The 13906-nt window shown below is 32.3% G+C and overlaps 1 protein-coding gene across 3 annotated transcripts in view; it reads left to right on the forward strand.

Moving 5' to 3' along the window:
• Positions 1–13906, forward strand: part of Cdc37 (cell division cycle protein 37) — a 35495-nt gene that overhangs the window by 9951 nt on the left and 11638 nt on the right. For all 3 annotated transcript variants that reach the window (XM_076455322.1, XM_076455323.1, XM_076455324.1), the window contains exons 2-5: positions 3805–3938; positions 10214–10370; positions 11999–12049; positions 12806–12871. In XM_076455322.1, coding sequence (XP_076311437.1) covers positions 3805–3938; positions 10214–10370; positions 11999–12049; positions 12806–12871 — 408 coding nt within the window. The remainder of the gene's footprint in view (positions 1–3804; positions 3939–10213; positions 10371–11998; positions 12050–12805; positions 12872–13906) is intronic.

Genomic DNA, 13906 nt, shown 5'->3' on the forward strand with positions numbered 1-13906 from the left:
TGTATGTGGGTATACCCTACAAGGAGGTTTTGGATATAGTTGACTTACTGAGTATAGTATGATGCACCCTAGCCACTCTGCCCTGGATCATATTGAAGTTAAGCAGTACTCCAACTGCACTATTTATACTGATTTGCTTAGTTCTTTACTGGCCATGGAATTGCTTCACGTTGGTTCATACCCTGTCCTCGCTGATATTCAAAACTTACTGGCCCATTTCTCATTAACATCTACTTCTGTCCAGTTTTTCGGGATATCAGGCCACATTGGTATTTGAGGGAACTAGCTTGCAGACACGGCAGCTAAATCTATCTACTCTGGCACTATCACCACTGTGCCTATTCCATACATAAACTATTGTCCTGTATTCAAGGCTCGGCTTCGTGCCAGCTGGCAGTTGACTTGGAGTGAACAACACGAAAACAAGCTTTTCCAAACAAACCCTATATTGGACTTTGGCCGTCTTGCTTCCGTAAGGATTGGAAGTTGTTCTAACTAGATTATGCATTGGTCACAGTTTTTTAACCCATCACTTTCTTTTATCTGAAACTGATGCGCCAGTGTGTAGTCTATGTAACACTCAGATCACTATAAGCCACATTTTACTTTCTTGCCATCGTTACGACTCTCAACGACAGCACCATTTTAATACTGTTTGGTCCCAAGGTTTGTTCGTAACATTAGACAGTGTCATTGGTGATGGTGACACTGTCCACCTTGATAAAGTTTCTAATTTTTTAAAGGCCATTAATCTTTTTAATGTCATTTAAGGGTATTAAATTTATACATTAAACCTTTTTTAATGTGGTTCCCTTTTAAGAATCAAAATCTCTCTAGTTTGATTTGAAATTAGAAAATGGCCATAATATTAAATAACTCAACCAGGACTGGATAGGCCAACTTCAGGTGACTAGCGCTGCTGTTTGAACTATCCGTTTGAACTACTCTTTAGTCATCCTGGTGAGTTATTAAAATTTTGCTACATGTCTGTTAAAACTTTTATTACTTTACTTTTTGAAAATGGCCATAATGACACATAATCAGGACCCAGGAGTGGAAAGGCCAACTTCAGGTGACTGACGGTGGTTCTTGTACTTACCTGTTAGTCTTCCTGGTGGGTTATGATAATTACTATTATGCTACAGAAAGTCTTTTACAACTTCTCTTACTCTGGTTTCTCTCTTAACATTGTAGACTAGATGTCAACATTGGTTTTATGCTATTTATGTTTTTCAATGCTGTTTTGTTTTACCTTCATTTCCTTTTATGAATTTTACTACATTTACTTTATTTTTACTGAACGTTTGACGCAGGTAGCCTAGCTGCTTTGTGCCATAAAACAGTAAATCAACCAACCAACCAAATGAAGCATAGGTCTTGATGCACTTTTGACCCACTGCATAATCTACAAAGCAACAGAGTCCTCCACTGAACCTAGTTCTGGAAAGTGGTGAACTTTATAAAAACTCAGCCACCAAAGGTGAGGTTTTTAAAAAATATGTGAGGATATGGGATCTGAGCACACATCTTTGTTGTACTACTGTAGCTCATGATGGCTCTCCTGTGGGAATGTACTGTCTTGTGTGTTCAAATTACAACAGGAACTCTACTCTTATCTTGAAGAAGAAGAAGAACATGAATGTGCTAAAAACTTCTTGGATACTGATTGTTTTACCAAAATTAGCATACCTGTGTGATCTCTTCAAAAAACTGAATGCATTCAATCTCTCTTTGTAGGGAAGTAACATGCACATTCTGAAACTTGCAGACAAGATTTCAGTCTCCAGAAAAAGTTACTACTATGAGTGAAAAAAATGAAGATGGTGGCAAAGACTGTTTCCCCCTGTTGCAGCAGTTTGTTACATCCAATGAAGTTGATTTGACCCGTGAACTAAAATCTATTGTTGAGAAGCACCTGACACAGCTCAGTGACTGGTTTGAAAATTACTTTCTCTGAATTTACCTCTGTAGAAGAAGAAAATCTTATTGAGCTGTCTTTTGACAAGACTTTAAAACAAAATTTGGCAGCATGGAACTGTGTTTTGGATATCAGTAAAAGATGAATATCCACTGCTAAGTGTTAAAGCTCAGTGAATCTTAATTCCATTTGTCATGTCGTATCTCTGCGAAGCTTGATTTTCTTGACAGTTGCTGTGATAAAAAGCAAGTACTGTGCAGAAATCAATGTGGAACAGGAAGTGAGTGTGGTGGTGTCCAATTTGATTCCAAGGTTTGAGAAGCTGTGTGCACACATTCCATTAGTAAATGTGGTTATTTAAAGACAAGATAAAAATATTGTTTTTACTTTTAATTTACATGTATTTTTCTTTCAAATGGCTACTAAGTTGTTAGGACATAAATGCTTGTTAAGTATTAAGTTATTTGGACCTAACTACTTAGTAAACAAAACTGTTAGGTCTTTCTTTTTATCTAGGGGTGCCATGAAAAACATTGGTGATACACTAAGGGTGCCATGGACTAAGCAAGTTTGGGATACACTGGTGTAGTCTTGATCAGTCTTTTAAGCCATCCAAAAGCAGTTGTTAGTGGAAGGTCAAATAGGATTTTTGGTTGTATCTACAGAAATATCAAATACAAGTTTAAATAGGTTATAATTTTATTGTATAGCTCACTGTTTAGGATACATTTGAAGTATTGTGTTCAGTCTTCAGTTCCTTACCTTGGAAAGGGTACAGAGGAGAGTTACTAAAATGGTACTTGGGATGGAGAGGCTGCCATAAGAGGAGGGAGGTTAAGATTCATAAAATTATTTTCTTGAAAAAAGAGTTAGAGGGGTGTGATTGCAGTGTTTAAGATTGTTGTAGGAATTGATAATGTTGATGCATCAAATTTTGTTATATTTAAGAGTTGTAGAGCTAGGGGACACAAATACAGATTTAGGCAAAGTAGAAACTGTCTTTAGCTAAGACAATTTTATTTTTTAAATAGAGTTGTTGGCCTATGGAATGGGTTGGCTTCAGATGTTGTGGAGGCATTAAATTTGAGTAAGTTTAAAAGAAAATTTGATGTACATATGAATGATAAAGGCTTGCTTAATAAACTTTTTTAAATAGTGTTTTTGTTTAGCTCAGAGGATGGGTTGGCTGAGTTGGTCCAATAGGTCCCTTGTCCATAAACACTGTTACTTTAACTTTCCATCTGAAGCAGGTTATACGGCCCCCCGCTAGTACAGCGGTTTGTCTCCGGATTTACAACGCTAAAATCAGGGGTTCGATTCCCCTCGGTGGGCTGAGCAGATAGCCCTTTGTGGCTTTGCTATATGAAAAACACACTGAAGCAGGTTATAATGCTTGATTGACAACTTTGTTCTTGCAACTGTTATTAAAAAAACTAAATTTTACTTAATTTCAGCATATACCACACTATTTGTAATTGAGAAAACACTTGCCAGTTTCGAATTTTACTTATTTAGGAGTTTGTTAGATATCTTAAACTTGAGTGTAAAGCTAAATCATATGTTTAAGTAACAGACACATTTCTGTTTTGAGTGAAAGTTAATTTTACTTTACCATTAAAATAATATATAACTAACATCTTTTATTGCAAAAACTGAGAAACTTGTTTGTCACATTACAAGTTGAACTTGAAGAAGGTAATAGTTTTAACCTCTATAATACATTTTTTTTATCTGTACATATTTTTTGTCAACCCATGTTTTGAAAGCTAAAAAAATAACAAAACATTATAAAGTGGAAATATTTAATGACTGGAAAATTTAATTTAAAAAGACAATGTAAAGATGTACACTTAAGTAAACTATATAGTTGTTTTCTTGTTTAAAAGGTGTCAGATGATGAAGATGAAACTCATCCCAATATTGATACAGCAAGCTTATTTAGATGGCGTCATCAAGCAAGAATGGAACGTATGGCTGAACTGGAGAAAGAAAAAGCTGCTTTTGAAGCAAAGAAACAAGAGTAAGTTCAAGATCATTGGTGATTGGTATACTTTTAAATTGTGTGTAATGTTGTCATTGATTCCACTTATTGTGTTGTAGTGGACATTATTTTACTATTAGAACCAGAGAAAGGGTCAAACATAAAAAAAAATCTTAAACAGTAAGTAAAAGGAGTTGATTTATAGTACAGAATAAAAACAATAATACTAAACATAAAAACTGGTTATGCAAACTAAAGGGGCTGGAGCCAAAGATGAAATGGAATTATGACTAACTTTTTAGATTGTTGATAATTTTGGAAGTAACCACCAATAATTATCCAAATAAATGTGAGATTAAGGTCTTTTTTTTTAAGAATAATCATTTTTGTATAAATTTACAATACATGTTGGTATAATCCAACTAATAAGCATTTATTAATCTTCATTATATAGTTTCCTTAATGATCTTTTCAGTTTATAAGAGTAACCAGCAACTTGTCTCATACTTTTTAGCTTTCATCATCATTTCTGTTATAAGTCTGCATATAAACAATGACTGTTGTTTGGATGGTTTTCCTACTTTATTGAAATTTGGTTAATGTATCACAATATGGATGCCAACATTTCCACCATTATAACCAGTTGAGCTTAGTGAGTTAAAAGCTGGTTATTTCATATTATAATTTATAAAGTGATTTATAGATAATATAAGACAATAAGATAAAATATATATTGAAAGATTTTTCTGAGTTAAATTTGTTAACAAAAAATTAATTTGTAGCTTTCAAATGTCCTTCCTGCATTGCATAGCATATGTTACTTATTCATAATTTTCCATTCTTCCACCTTCCATGTGACTTATTGTGGAAGCATTACTGGATCTCACCTTAGCTTTGTTTTTGCCCAAATTTTAATTTCTGTAATGAACATTGGTATATATGACATTTCAATACAAGAAATAAATTACTTTAAAACACCAAAAGCTCCCAAGATGACACAGCTGTGTATTTGCAGGTGTACAGCACTAGAAACTTAACTTTACACAAACATCAAAATTTGTTACCTTTTTGAATTGGATATTATATATTTTTCTCAACAATATCTTCAGGAGTATTCTGCTAAAATATGAACCATAGCTGACATTACAAAGTTTCAAGAGGTTTGAATTATGTTTAGTGGAATGTCCCTGAAGATGTAATGCAAACCATTGAGTGTCTAATTAAAATATTACAGATTGTGTTTTGAGGTCATTTAATTCCAGTATTAAAATTTTACTTGTGTATAGATGTACTGTTCACATCATGCCATCTGGCATGTGGCAAATTTCAGAATTAAAGTTGCTTCATATATTTCTCGTTCTTTTTACTCCTTTTCTTTTGTATTGTAACCTGATCCAAACAATGAAATTTTCCTAGCCTAGCATCTTATCACTTTATTTTGGTGGGAACTGTTGTGGGACCTTACGCTCATCTACAAAACTATCAGGTTCAACAGTTTTTTAGTTTAGTTTTCCATCTACTTTCATCATCCTTCCTCAGTTTTAATTCATCAGTTTTATTTTCCTCTTCTGTCTAATTGAATTTGTGTTAAAAGTTTGGATCAGGAAGATCAAACACTGTTCCTAAAAGAGCCATTAAGTTGTACTTAGGTTTCCTGTGAGTTTTACACTTTTTTGAGGAACCAAAGAGAAAACAAGATTGAAGATGAGCATTAGATGTTTTGGAGCTCACTTGTTATCTTGACATTCCTTTTTCAAAGATTGAGCCTATGTGACCCTTCTGAACATTTGTCCCTTAATGTTTTTGGATGACCATTATTTATTTATCCTGATTCACTGTTATTTCATCAATTTATTTTTTGCTTACTTGGAGAACAGTATATCAGTTCAAGCCCTCCATCCCTTTTCAGTTTGCCTTCACACAAGTGAGAACTTGGGCTGGTCTCTTTACATATTAAATACTTTTTTTTTTTATTGCATGGATGGTTAAACTCAGTTGTTTATTCAGTCAGTGACTCATACTTTTTGGACCATCATTCATTTTGCATTTCTTGTTTTTTGATGCACTCATTTTACTGTTCTTGTGTTGTTGAACCCATGTTTGCAACTGGTTTTTTATTTTTCATTTCTTTCCGAGTGGCCACTGACTTCTGTTTCATGACTCAATAGTTTTTTTTTAATATCTGAATGAAGAGGGAACTAAGGCATCTGGAGTAATGTTTTACCAATAATCAATCTCTCAGTCTGAATCAGGCCAGTCATTGCATGATTTTGGAACAGTCAGAATCAGCAGAATTTGTTGAATTTTGTGATCACGGAAACCTGATTGTATAGAAACTAAAAATAATGCCACCCAGACCACTTTATTCACAATAACAATCTTATTTGTAAGTATGTTTACAATCACAACCTTGTACTTTTTATTTTGACAAAACATGAAATATTATTCACCATAGAATAAAATATCGGTTAAAACAATCTGTCTATCATTTATTTACAAAAGTTGATACACTGAAGGAAATAAAGGCTAAAAAACAATGCTCCAAACACTGAAATGCACTGAAATAGACTGTATATTAGCAAACAGTCAATAACAGCACCCTATGTACAAAGCTAATATGCATTGTGTGCTTGCTGGAGATCTACACAGACTTTCCCAGTGTAGTTCTTGGGAGAATATGCCATGTAGCTCCCTGTTATTCACACTGTAGTTTTCCATACCTTTAATTTTATGCTAAGGTCAGAAGTTCTTTGGAGTCAACATTTTTTACAACTTGTGTGTTTTATCACTGGTTATTTTTCAAGTTCATGCCAAGATTAAAAAACAATTAACTCTTTACTATTGTACCTTTTGAAAAGTGGAATAATCTACAATTTATTTTTTGGAAAGTTTACTTAGGGCATGGCTTTGTTTTGAGCACAACAAAGCCATGTACTATATAGCATACAGCTAACCATTTAACATAGTTTGTGTACAAGCTGAAGTTAGTACATCTATGCTATGTGAACAGTGAACATTTTCAACTTGCATGTTGATTTTATGCATTATTGTACATACACTGACATAACTTTTACAAGATGTACATGTAGCTTAAATTACTTTACGTGGAAGCCTTACAATTATGCAATATTATGAACAAATACTTAATGCTGTCACTCTATTTGTCCTTTGTCTGAAATACTTCATTTTCTGTAGGAAGTGTTTCAGCTTAAAATGTGTAGAGTGATACCAATAGCCTTTGAACTTATGGCTGAATGAATGATGAATTTAGGCAATGAACCTCATCAATTTATTTGTCTCTCACAAAGGTCATTGGAAGTTTTATGCTCATGTACTAGCCACAAGGTCAGTCCCAATTTTTATTTAAACTAGTGATTTTTTGTTGTTGTTGTATGCTGTGTTTATTGATAAGTTAACCATTTCACATTTAAATCAAGCTTCAAAGTATAGTTTTGTAGTTGTTACTGTTTTTAAGGCTAAAACATTAACATTACCACACAATGACATCATGAACTTTACTGTACATAATTGGTATTTGGCCAGTTGTATGCATAGTTGATGTTTTTCAATTGTGACAGGATCATTACAACAATACTCTAGCATAAGTTTAATTGTCTTGTATGACAGGGTTGCTTCCCTTAAATCTTCCATCATAGGAGTAGGACCAAGTATTCCTTCTCCTTGTCCAAATGGCTACTTGCGATAATCATGTTTGTGCTTGAAATAATAAAAAAATATTTGTATCTCTGACGTCTACCAGTAGTTTGAGTGCGGTGCTTCTCCGTACTAGGTATGTGGGGGAATCCATAGTTACGTCATTAGTGCTTGTCGGCAAATCATCGCTCGCGTAGATGGGTATTTCTCGTTTTCTAAGTGGAATAGAAATACCAATCCAATTGTTCACAAGATGGAAAAAAAGAGGCCTCGTTCACCAGATTATCTTGTTTATGACAAATCTAAAAGGACTAAAACTGTGAATTAAAAATTTAGGAAAGAGTATAGTGCAAAATATCCAGTCATTGCATCAAAAGTCAGTGACAGTCATGCGTTTTGTACAGTTTGTCACATCGATTTATTTTCTGTGGCACATGGCGGGATAAATGATTGTTCCAGACATACAAAATTGGCATCTCACCAACAAAAGGCTGAGGCAAAGATAAAAAGGATGCAGATAACGACATTTATGAGTAAGAATTTAGAATATGAAACCATAAATGCAGAAGTGATGTTCACGCAATTCGTGATTGCTCATAATTTACCCCTAGCTATAGCCGATCATGCAGGACATCTATTCAGAAAAATGTTCCCAGACTCTGATATACTGAAAAAACATGGTTGTGCTAGAACTAAAACTACAGCCATTGTACAAATGTTGGGTTGTGAAGATGACAAAATGATTTCAAGCATAATTACTAACAGTGTTTACAGTTTAGCCACAGATGGATCCACAGACATGATGACTTAAAACTGTATCCAGTGGTTGTACGATATCTTGACCCTTTGCTTGGGAAAATTGTTTGTTCTCTTGCATACACATTATGCATAGAACTCTGATTACACAAGTTAAAAATATACTTGTCAGATACATCAAGCCAGAATATCTTGAAGGCAACATCACTGAACTTGACTACAACAATGAATTCTTATACAAATTTGATGAGGCAATGTCTATTGGAAATGCTGCCAAGGAATATATCGTTAAATACGAAAAGGACCTAGATCTGATCAGCTTCTACACCAGTGTCAAGAAATACTATATTGCAGCTACAAATTACACGATGAAACATTAACTCTAAATGATGAACTTCTGATTGATGCAGAGGTTGCTGATCCAAAACCGAAAGTCAGCAAAGATTTCTCTTTTCTATGCTTCATAGACAGGTATCCTGTCCTTGTAAATACATATGAGCACAACACTATTGACAAGTTGGAAGGGCAATATTTGAACTATCAAATTGATACTTTCTCAGAAACTGTCCTTCAGTTGATTGTTGACAAGTTTTGTGTTTAGCTGTCTACAGTTAAGAATTGAAATGGCAACCAGAAGTATGACATTCTGTGTAGGATTATGCTTGGAATTCTTACAATCTTCCATTCTAATGCTGACAGTGAAAGGATATTTAGTTTAGTGACTGAAAACAAAAGCAAGTTCAGACCAAACTTGAGCACCTCAGTTTTGAGCAGTATTATAACACACAAGATGTGTATGCAGTCAAATGGACAATGTTGTGATAACTCCCAACTTTACAAAGACATTCTCATGAAAGCAAAGACTGTAGCAGCTGCAAAACTATTACAATAAATGTCATAAACATGATATAAACTAGTCCTTACACAAAGGCTTTTTCTGCTAACTGTTTGTGCATGTTCATGTTGTTTTACCAGTATGTTTGTTACTCTGAACTAAATAAGACATAATTCCAAAATAATTTTTTTAAATTTATTTATTAAATACACAAAACACAAATGAGCAATCTACAGCAGTAATAAGTAATAATAGTTATAATAATTTAATAATAATAATAAACAGCTTAGAGACATTGGTCAGGCCTAGTAGCTCAGTCATTTGAAATAGTTGGCATCTCTGTGTCTTGTAATGTAATTTTACAACTGTTCTGTAACTTTATTTTAACTGTTTTTTACATTTTCAATGTGGATGTTTGGGCATTTGTATTTTAAAGGTAAAATTACTTGATTAAAACTTTAATCTTAATTTCAAACAGTTATTTAACCCTAAAATACTTTATCACCAAGCTACATATTTTAATAAAAACATAAAATATGTCGGGGAAAATGGGAGAGGTTGGAGAATGGAGCATTATGGATAAGTAACAAATCCTCTGCAGTGCCAAAAAGATGTTTGGAAATTTTGAGTTGTGTGCTTTGTTGCCAAAATGAGGGCAAACTGAGGAAAGTCTCAGTATTTTGGAGATAAGTAGTTTTTAAATCAATTTTCATTCTAGAAATATAAAAATTAAGCTTTCATCAACCAGAAATTGCTTAAATCACTTTCGTCTTGTGGTGTGCAGTGGCATTTTTGTTACTGAATTTAACCAAAATGTTTAAAGAGGCATAAATCTCAGCTTTTTTGGCAGAATGGATTTTTCTGGCAAGGTGTAACCCATTATGAGTCTCTTGGTAAACATATTATATAAGGTATGCTTGACTTTTCAGAGTAGCCTCTTGTAGTAGTCTTTACTGAGAAAAAACAAGTAGTATGTACGCTATTCTTACAGATGGTGAGTGTGAAGGACACATTGAAGGAGATTTAAATTCTCATATTTGTATCTTACAACAATTTGTGTTCTTAACAGAACTCAAATAAAACTTTCTGAAGCTAAGAAAAAACTGTTGGAAAGCCAAAAAGAGGGTGCAATGAATTTAGAAGAACTACGGAAAGTGGTATCTGATCTTGAAAAAGAGGAGAAAAAAATTAAAAAGGAAGGAGAAGAACTCTCCAAAAAAGAGAGGGTGAGACACAAAACAGTTTTTTATATCAACTGTTTGTAGCAGGTTCTTTACTGACAATTAAGAAAGCAAAACATTACTATTTTGAAGAAAAACACTTAACCATGTACGTGTTGGGTTTCACATTAATTTGTAAAAATTGAAAAACTTCAATATGTTTTAAGCCAAATAAAATTTTATGTAGGCTTCTAAAAATTAGTGAGTCAGTTTCAGTTGCATCACTTATATGACAATGTGCTTATTGGACTGCTGAGTTTATTAAATAGATGAATTGTAGAAGCTACTTACAACAGTATGAAGTATAAACATATTGGGTTAATTAAAGAATTCAACCAGACAGTTACAGCTGTATTTTATTATTAAGTGATTTAACATGAGAGTCTAGCAGTTAGGTACAGTAAACATGAGCATAATTAATACTTAAACAGTAAGAAATATTCTCCTAGTGTCTCAGGCTACTATCATCCAGTTACATTCTTTCTAAAATTGAAAATTCTTCCTTGGTATATAGTTAGGTTTATACAAAATCTTTGACATAATAGTATGTAAAACACGATTTGGGATTTTGACAACATCCTAATTACTTCTGTTCAGAGTAATTTTAAATGTAACTGGTAATGACAGTGAGCACCATATAAATGCTACAGATCAGAGACAAGTGTAAATATAGTTATTCTGAGCCAAGTGACAAATTGCAAAAATTTTTAAGTGATTTCATTATTTACATACTTAGAAATATTAGACCAAGCAAAGTAACTTTAAACAGTATCACAAAAAATGAGTTAAAGTCATGTTAATCTTGGCTGTTTCATGTAATAGTAAGTGAAAGACAAGCCAGTAGAATATAAAAGAATTTAAGTTTAATCTTCAAACTTATTTCAGGTGACAATATGCCCTATTGCAAAAGGAAAGTTTCAACTTTTAAGACACTGGTTTGAACAACATAAAACAATATATAAACACATCTGTTACTTCAACCACAAACCACTTAATCAAACAATGAAATTCTTACACCACTAGCCAGTTACGAAACACATAAACCCTTTTTGAATTTTCACATTACACCTTATAAACAAAATGCAACAATTTCTTTTTGTTCTGATCTGAATACTGAAACCTTTCAGTGTGGTTTTATTTGTGTAAGGCAATTGGGTATTTTTATCATTGTTTTAAGATGTTTAGTGTTCTCCAGCAAATGACATGTTTTGTTAAGGAGTTTTATAAAGTTTGTTTATTCATACTAGGCAAAATTTAGCATAACAAAATTGAGGTAATTGTTCAGTCTTACTATTTAGTTGTAGTATTTGCACTGATAGGAGTATTTCAGAGAGAATATTGTTCTTATAATGTAGTTATAAATATTAGAATTTTAAAAGTAAGAATCCTTTGCTTTCTATTAACTTCAAGATTATATTCAGTAGCCTTAAAGCATTGTTCTTTGAACGTATTTTATAACTTGTAATTAAATGGCAATAATATATATTCCATTGTGTTGAAACTCCCATATGTCATTTTGATAAAATACTGTAGTTAGAGGTCTTGGTCTTAAATTGTCATCTTTAGTTATAAATCTTATTTTAATAGCTATTATATTTGAGAAGGTAACACCTTTTTTAAATTTTTTTATGCAGCTCGTGCCTTGGAATGTCGATACAATTAGCAAGGATGGGTTTACTAAAACTGTAAGTAATTTGTACAAGACATATTATTCAATAGCAGGTCATTCATGTGCTTTTTTGTGTTATATGAAAAGAAAGTGAATGTTCTAGTTGTTTCCATAAGAAGTATGAATTTCTATAAATTTTATCTAAAACATTTAACTAGATAGTTTTAATATGTGGTTAAATAATGTAATATAACATTTTACATAATGTTGTCGAAAGTCAATGATTGGGTGTTTTGAAAAGTTCTTTGTCTTAAAAGGATGGGAGCAGAAAGCTAAAAAATAAACTGTTAAAGAACTTGCATGAAGGAATTATTTTATATTATGTTTAAATGTTTTGTCTGTTGATTAACAATACAAATATAGTGAAGTAATTTTTTGTAGATTCAAATGAAACAGTAAATCTTCAAAATATTGAAGATGAATGTTAGTTATATCTAGTATTATTTACATTGAGTGAATATCAGAAATTTGCTTTTTTCCTCTTAACTATGGCATTCTGGCTTGCATAAAAATTTTTTTTAACCCATACCAGCTGTTTTTACGCATATATATTCTGGCTTGCAGAACGACTGGTTCCCCCCCCTTTTTTTTTTAAGTAAAAACTTTTATTCATAGCTCCCTCTCTTGACTGATTTAAGAGCTAATCACAGCTGCAGCTTTTGAGGATTCCCTCTATTGTGATACTTTATATAAATATTTTTTAAGATTTGACAGTAAGATTTAATTTTGTGATATGTCAATATAAAGTATGTCATTACAACACTTTATTTAGATTTTAAACAAACCTCAAGCTAGAAGTCAGAAAGAAATGTCGGAAGAGGACAAAACAGAACATTATGTGAGTATTTATGCACACCCTGCTTGTTTGGCACTACTAATTTCTTGTTTATCAACTGCTAATATAAAAGAAATGTTAATAATCTAATGTCATGCTTAAAATACTTGGCATGAGTTATGTATATAATTTCACCTGTGGGTACGCCCTAATGACTTACAAGTAATGTTTAATAAGATTCTTGGTTTATTGAGTCTTTCTTTAAAGTATATGGCCATAAGTAATTATGTGAGTATTTCTCTGAAGAAGTGGAATTTGAGATAGCATAGATTTCCAACCAATGATTGAATGTTGAAAATATTTAGTTATCAAGAAATATATTGGTAGAACTATTAACTTTTTCCAGACAGGTCACATAATGGTGATTGTGAGATTGGTCAAATTGAGTAAACTTGTACAAAGATTTGTTAGTGAAAATGGCATGAAATAATTTTTTTTAAAGAAAATTTGGTAAAACTATCTGGGCATTAAAGAACTTCATGTATGAAATTTGAAAATTTTGATGCACAAAAGTATTTTTTATCCTAAAACGGAAATTATTTTGCATGTTGGATAGGTATCGTGCAAAAATAAAAAAGGCTCCAGAAAAAAATTGCTTAACAAACCATATATTTTGCACTCAAATGCCTCAGTGTTTACTGGTTACCTGTCAGATTTTGTAAACATGTGGTAACTAGTTTAGAAATAACAATATGAAAACTATAACAAGCATGAAATAGTTACAGGTTTGTGCTGAAAAGTTAAAAAAATTACTTCTTTGAATAGTATGTAAACTTTTAAATTTTTGAAGGTTATTAAGGTATTCTTAAATTAGTTGCATAAATGTAATGAGTAAGGCATTAAACAGTTTGTAGAACGTTTATATAAATTGGGTTATATTAACCATATCCATATAGGCTTTGTCAGGTCAACCAATCTAGCAATTTTATGTAACACTAAAATTACACATACCATAAATCTGAATGTACTAGGTGTATCTTCATGAAATTTGGCAATATTTTATTAAGAATTGTAGGTCTGTAGTACACATTTTTTTTT

The sequence above is a fragment of the Tachypleus tridentatus genome, chromosome 9 (assembly GCF_004210375.1).
Source record: "Tachypleus tridentatus isolate NWPU-2018 chromosome 9, ASM421037v1, whole genome shotgun sequence".
Classification (NCBI taxonomy): domain Eukaryota; kingdom Metazoa; phylum Arthropoda; class Merostomata; order Xiphosura; family Limulidae; genus Tachypleus; species Tachypleus tridentatus.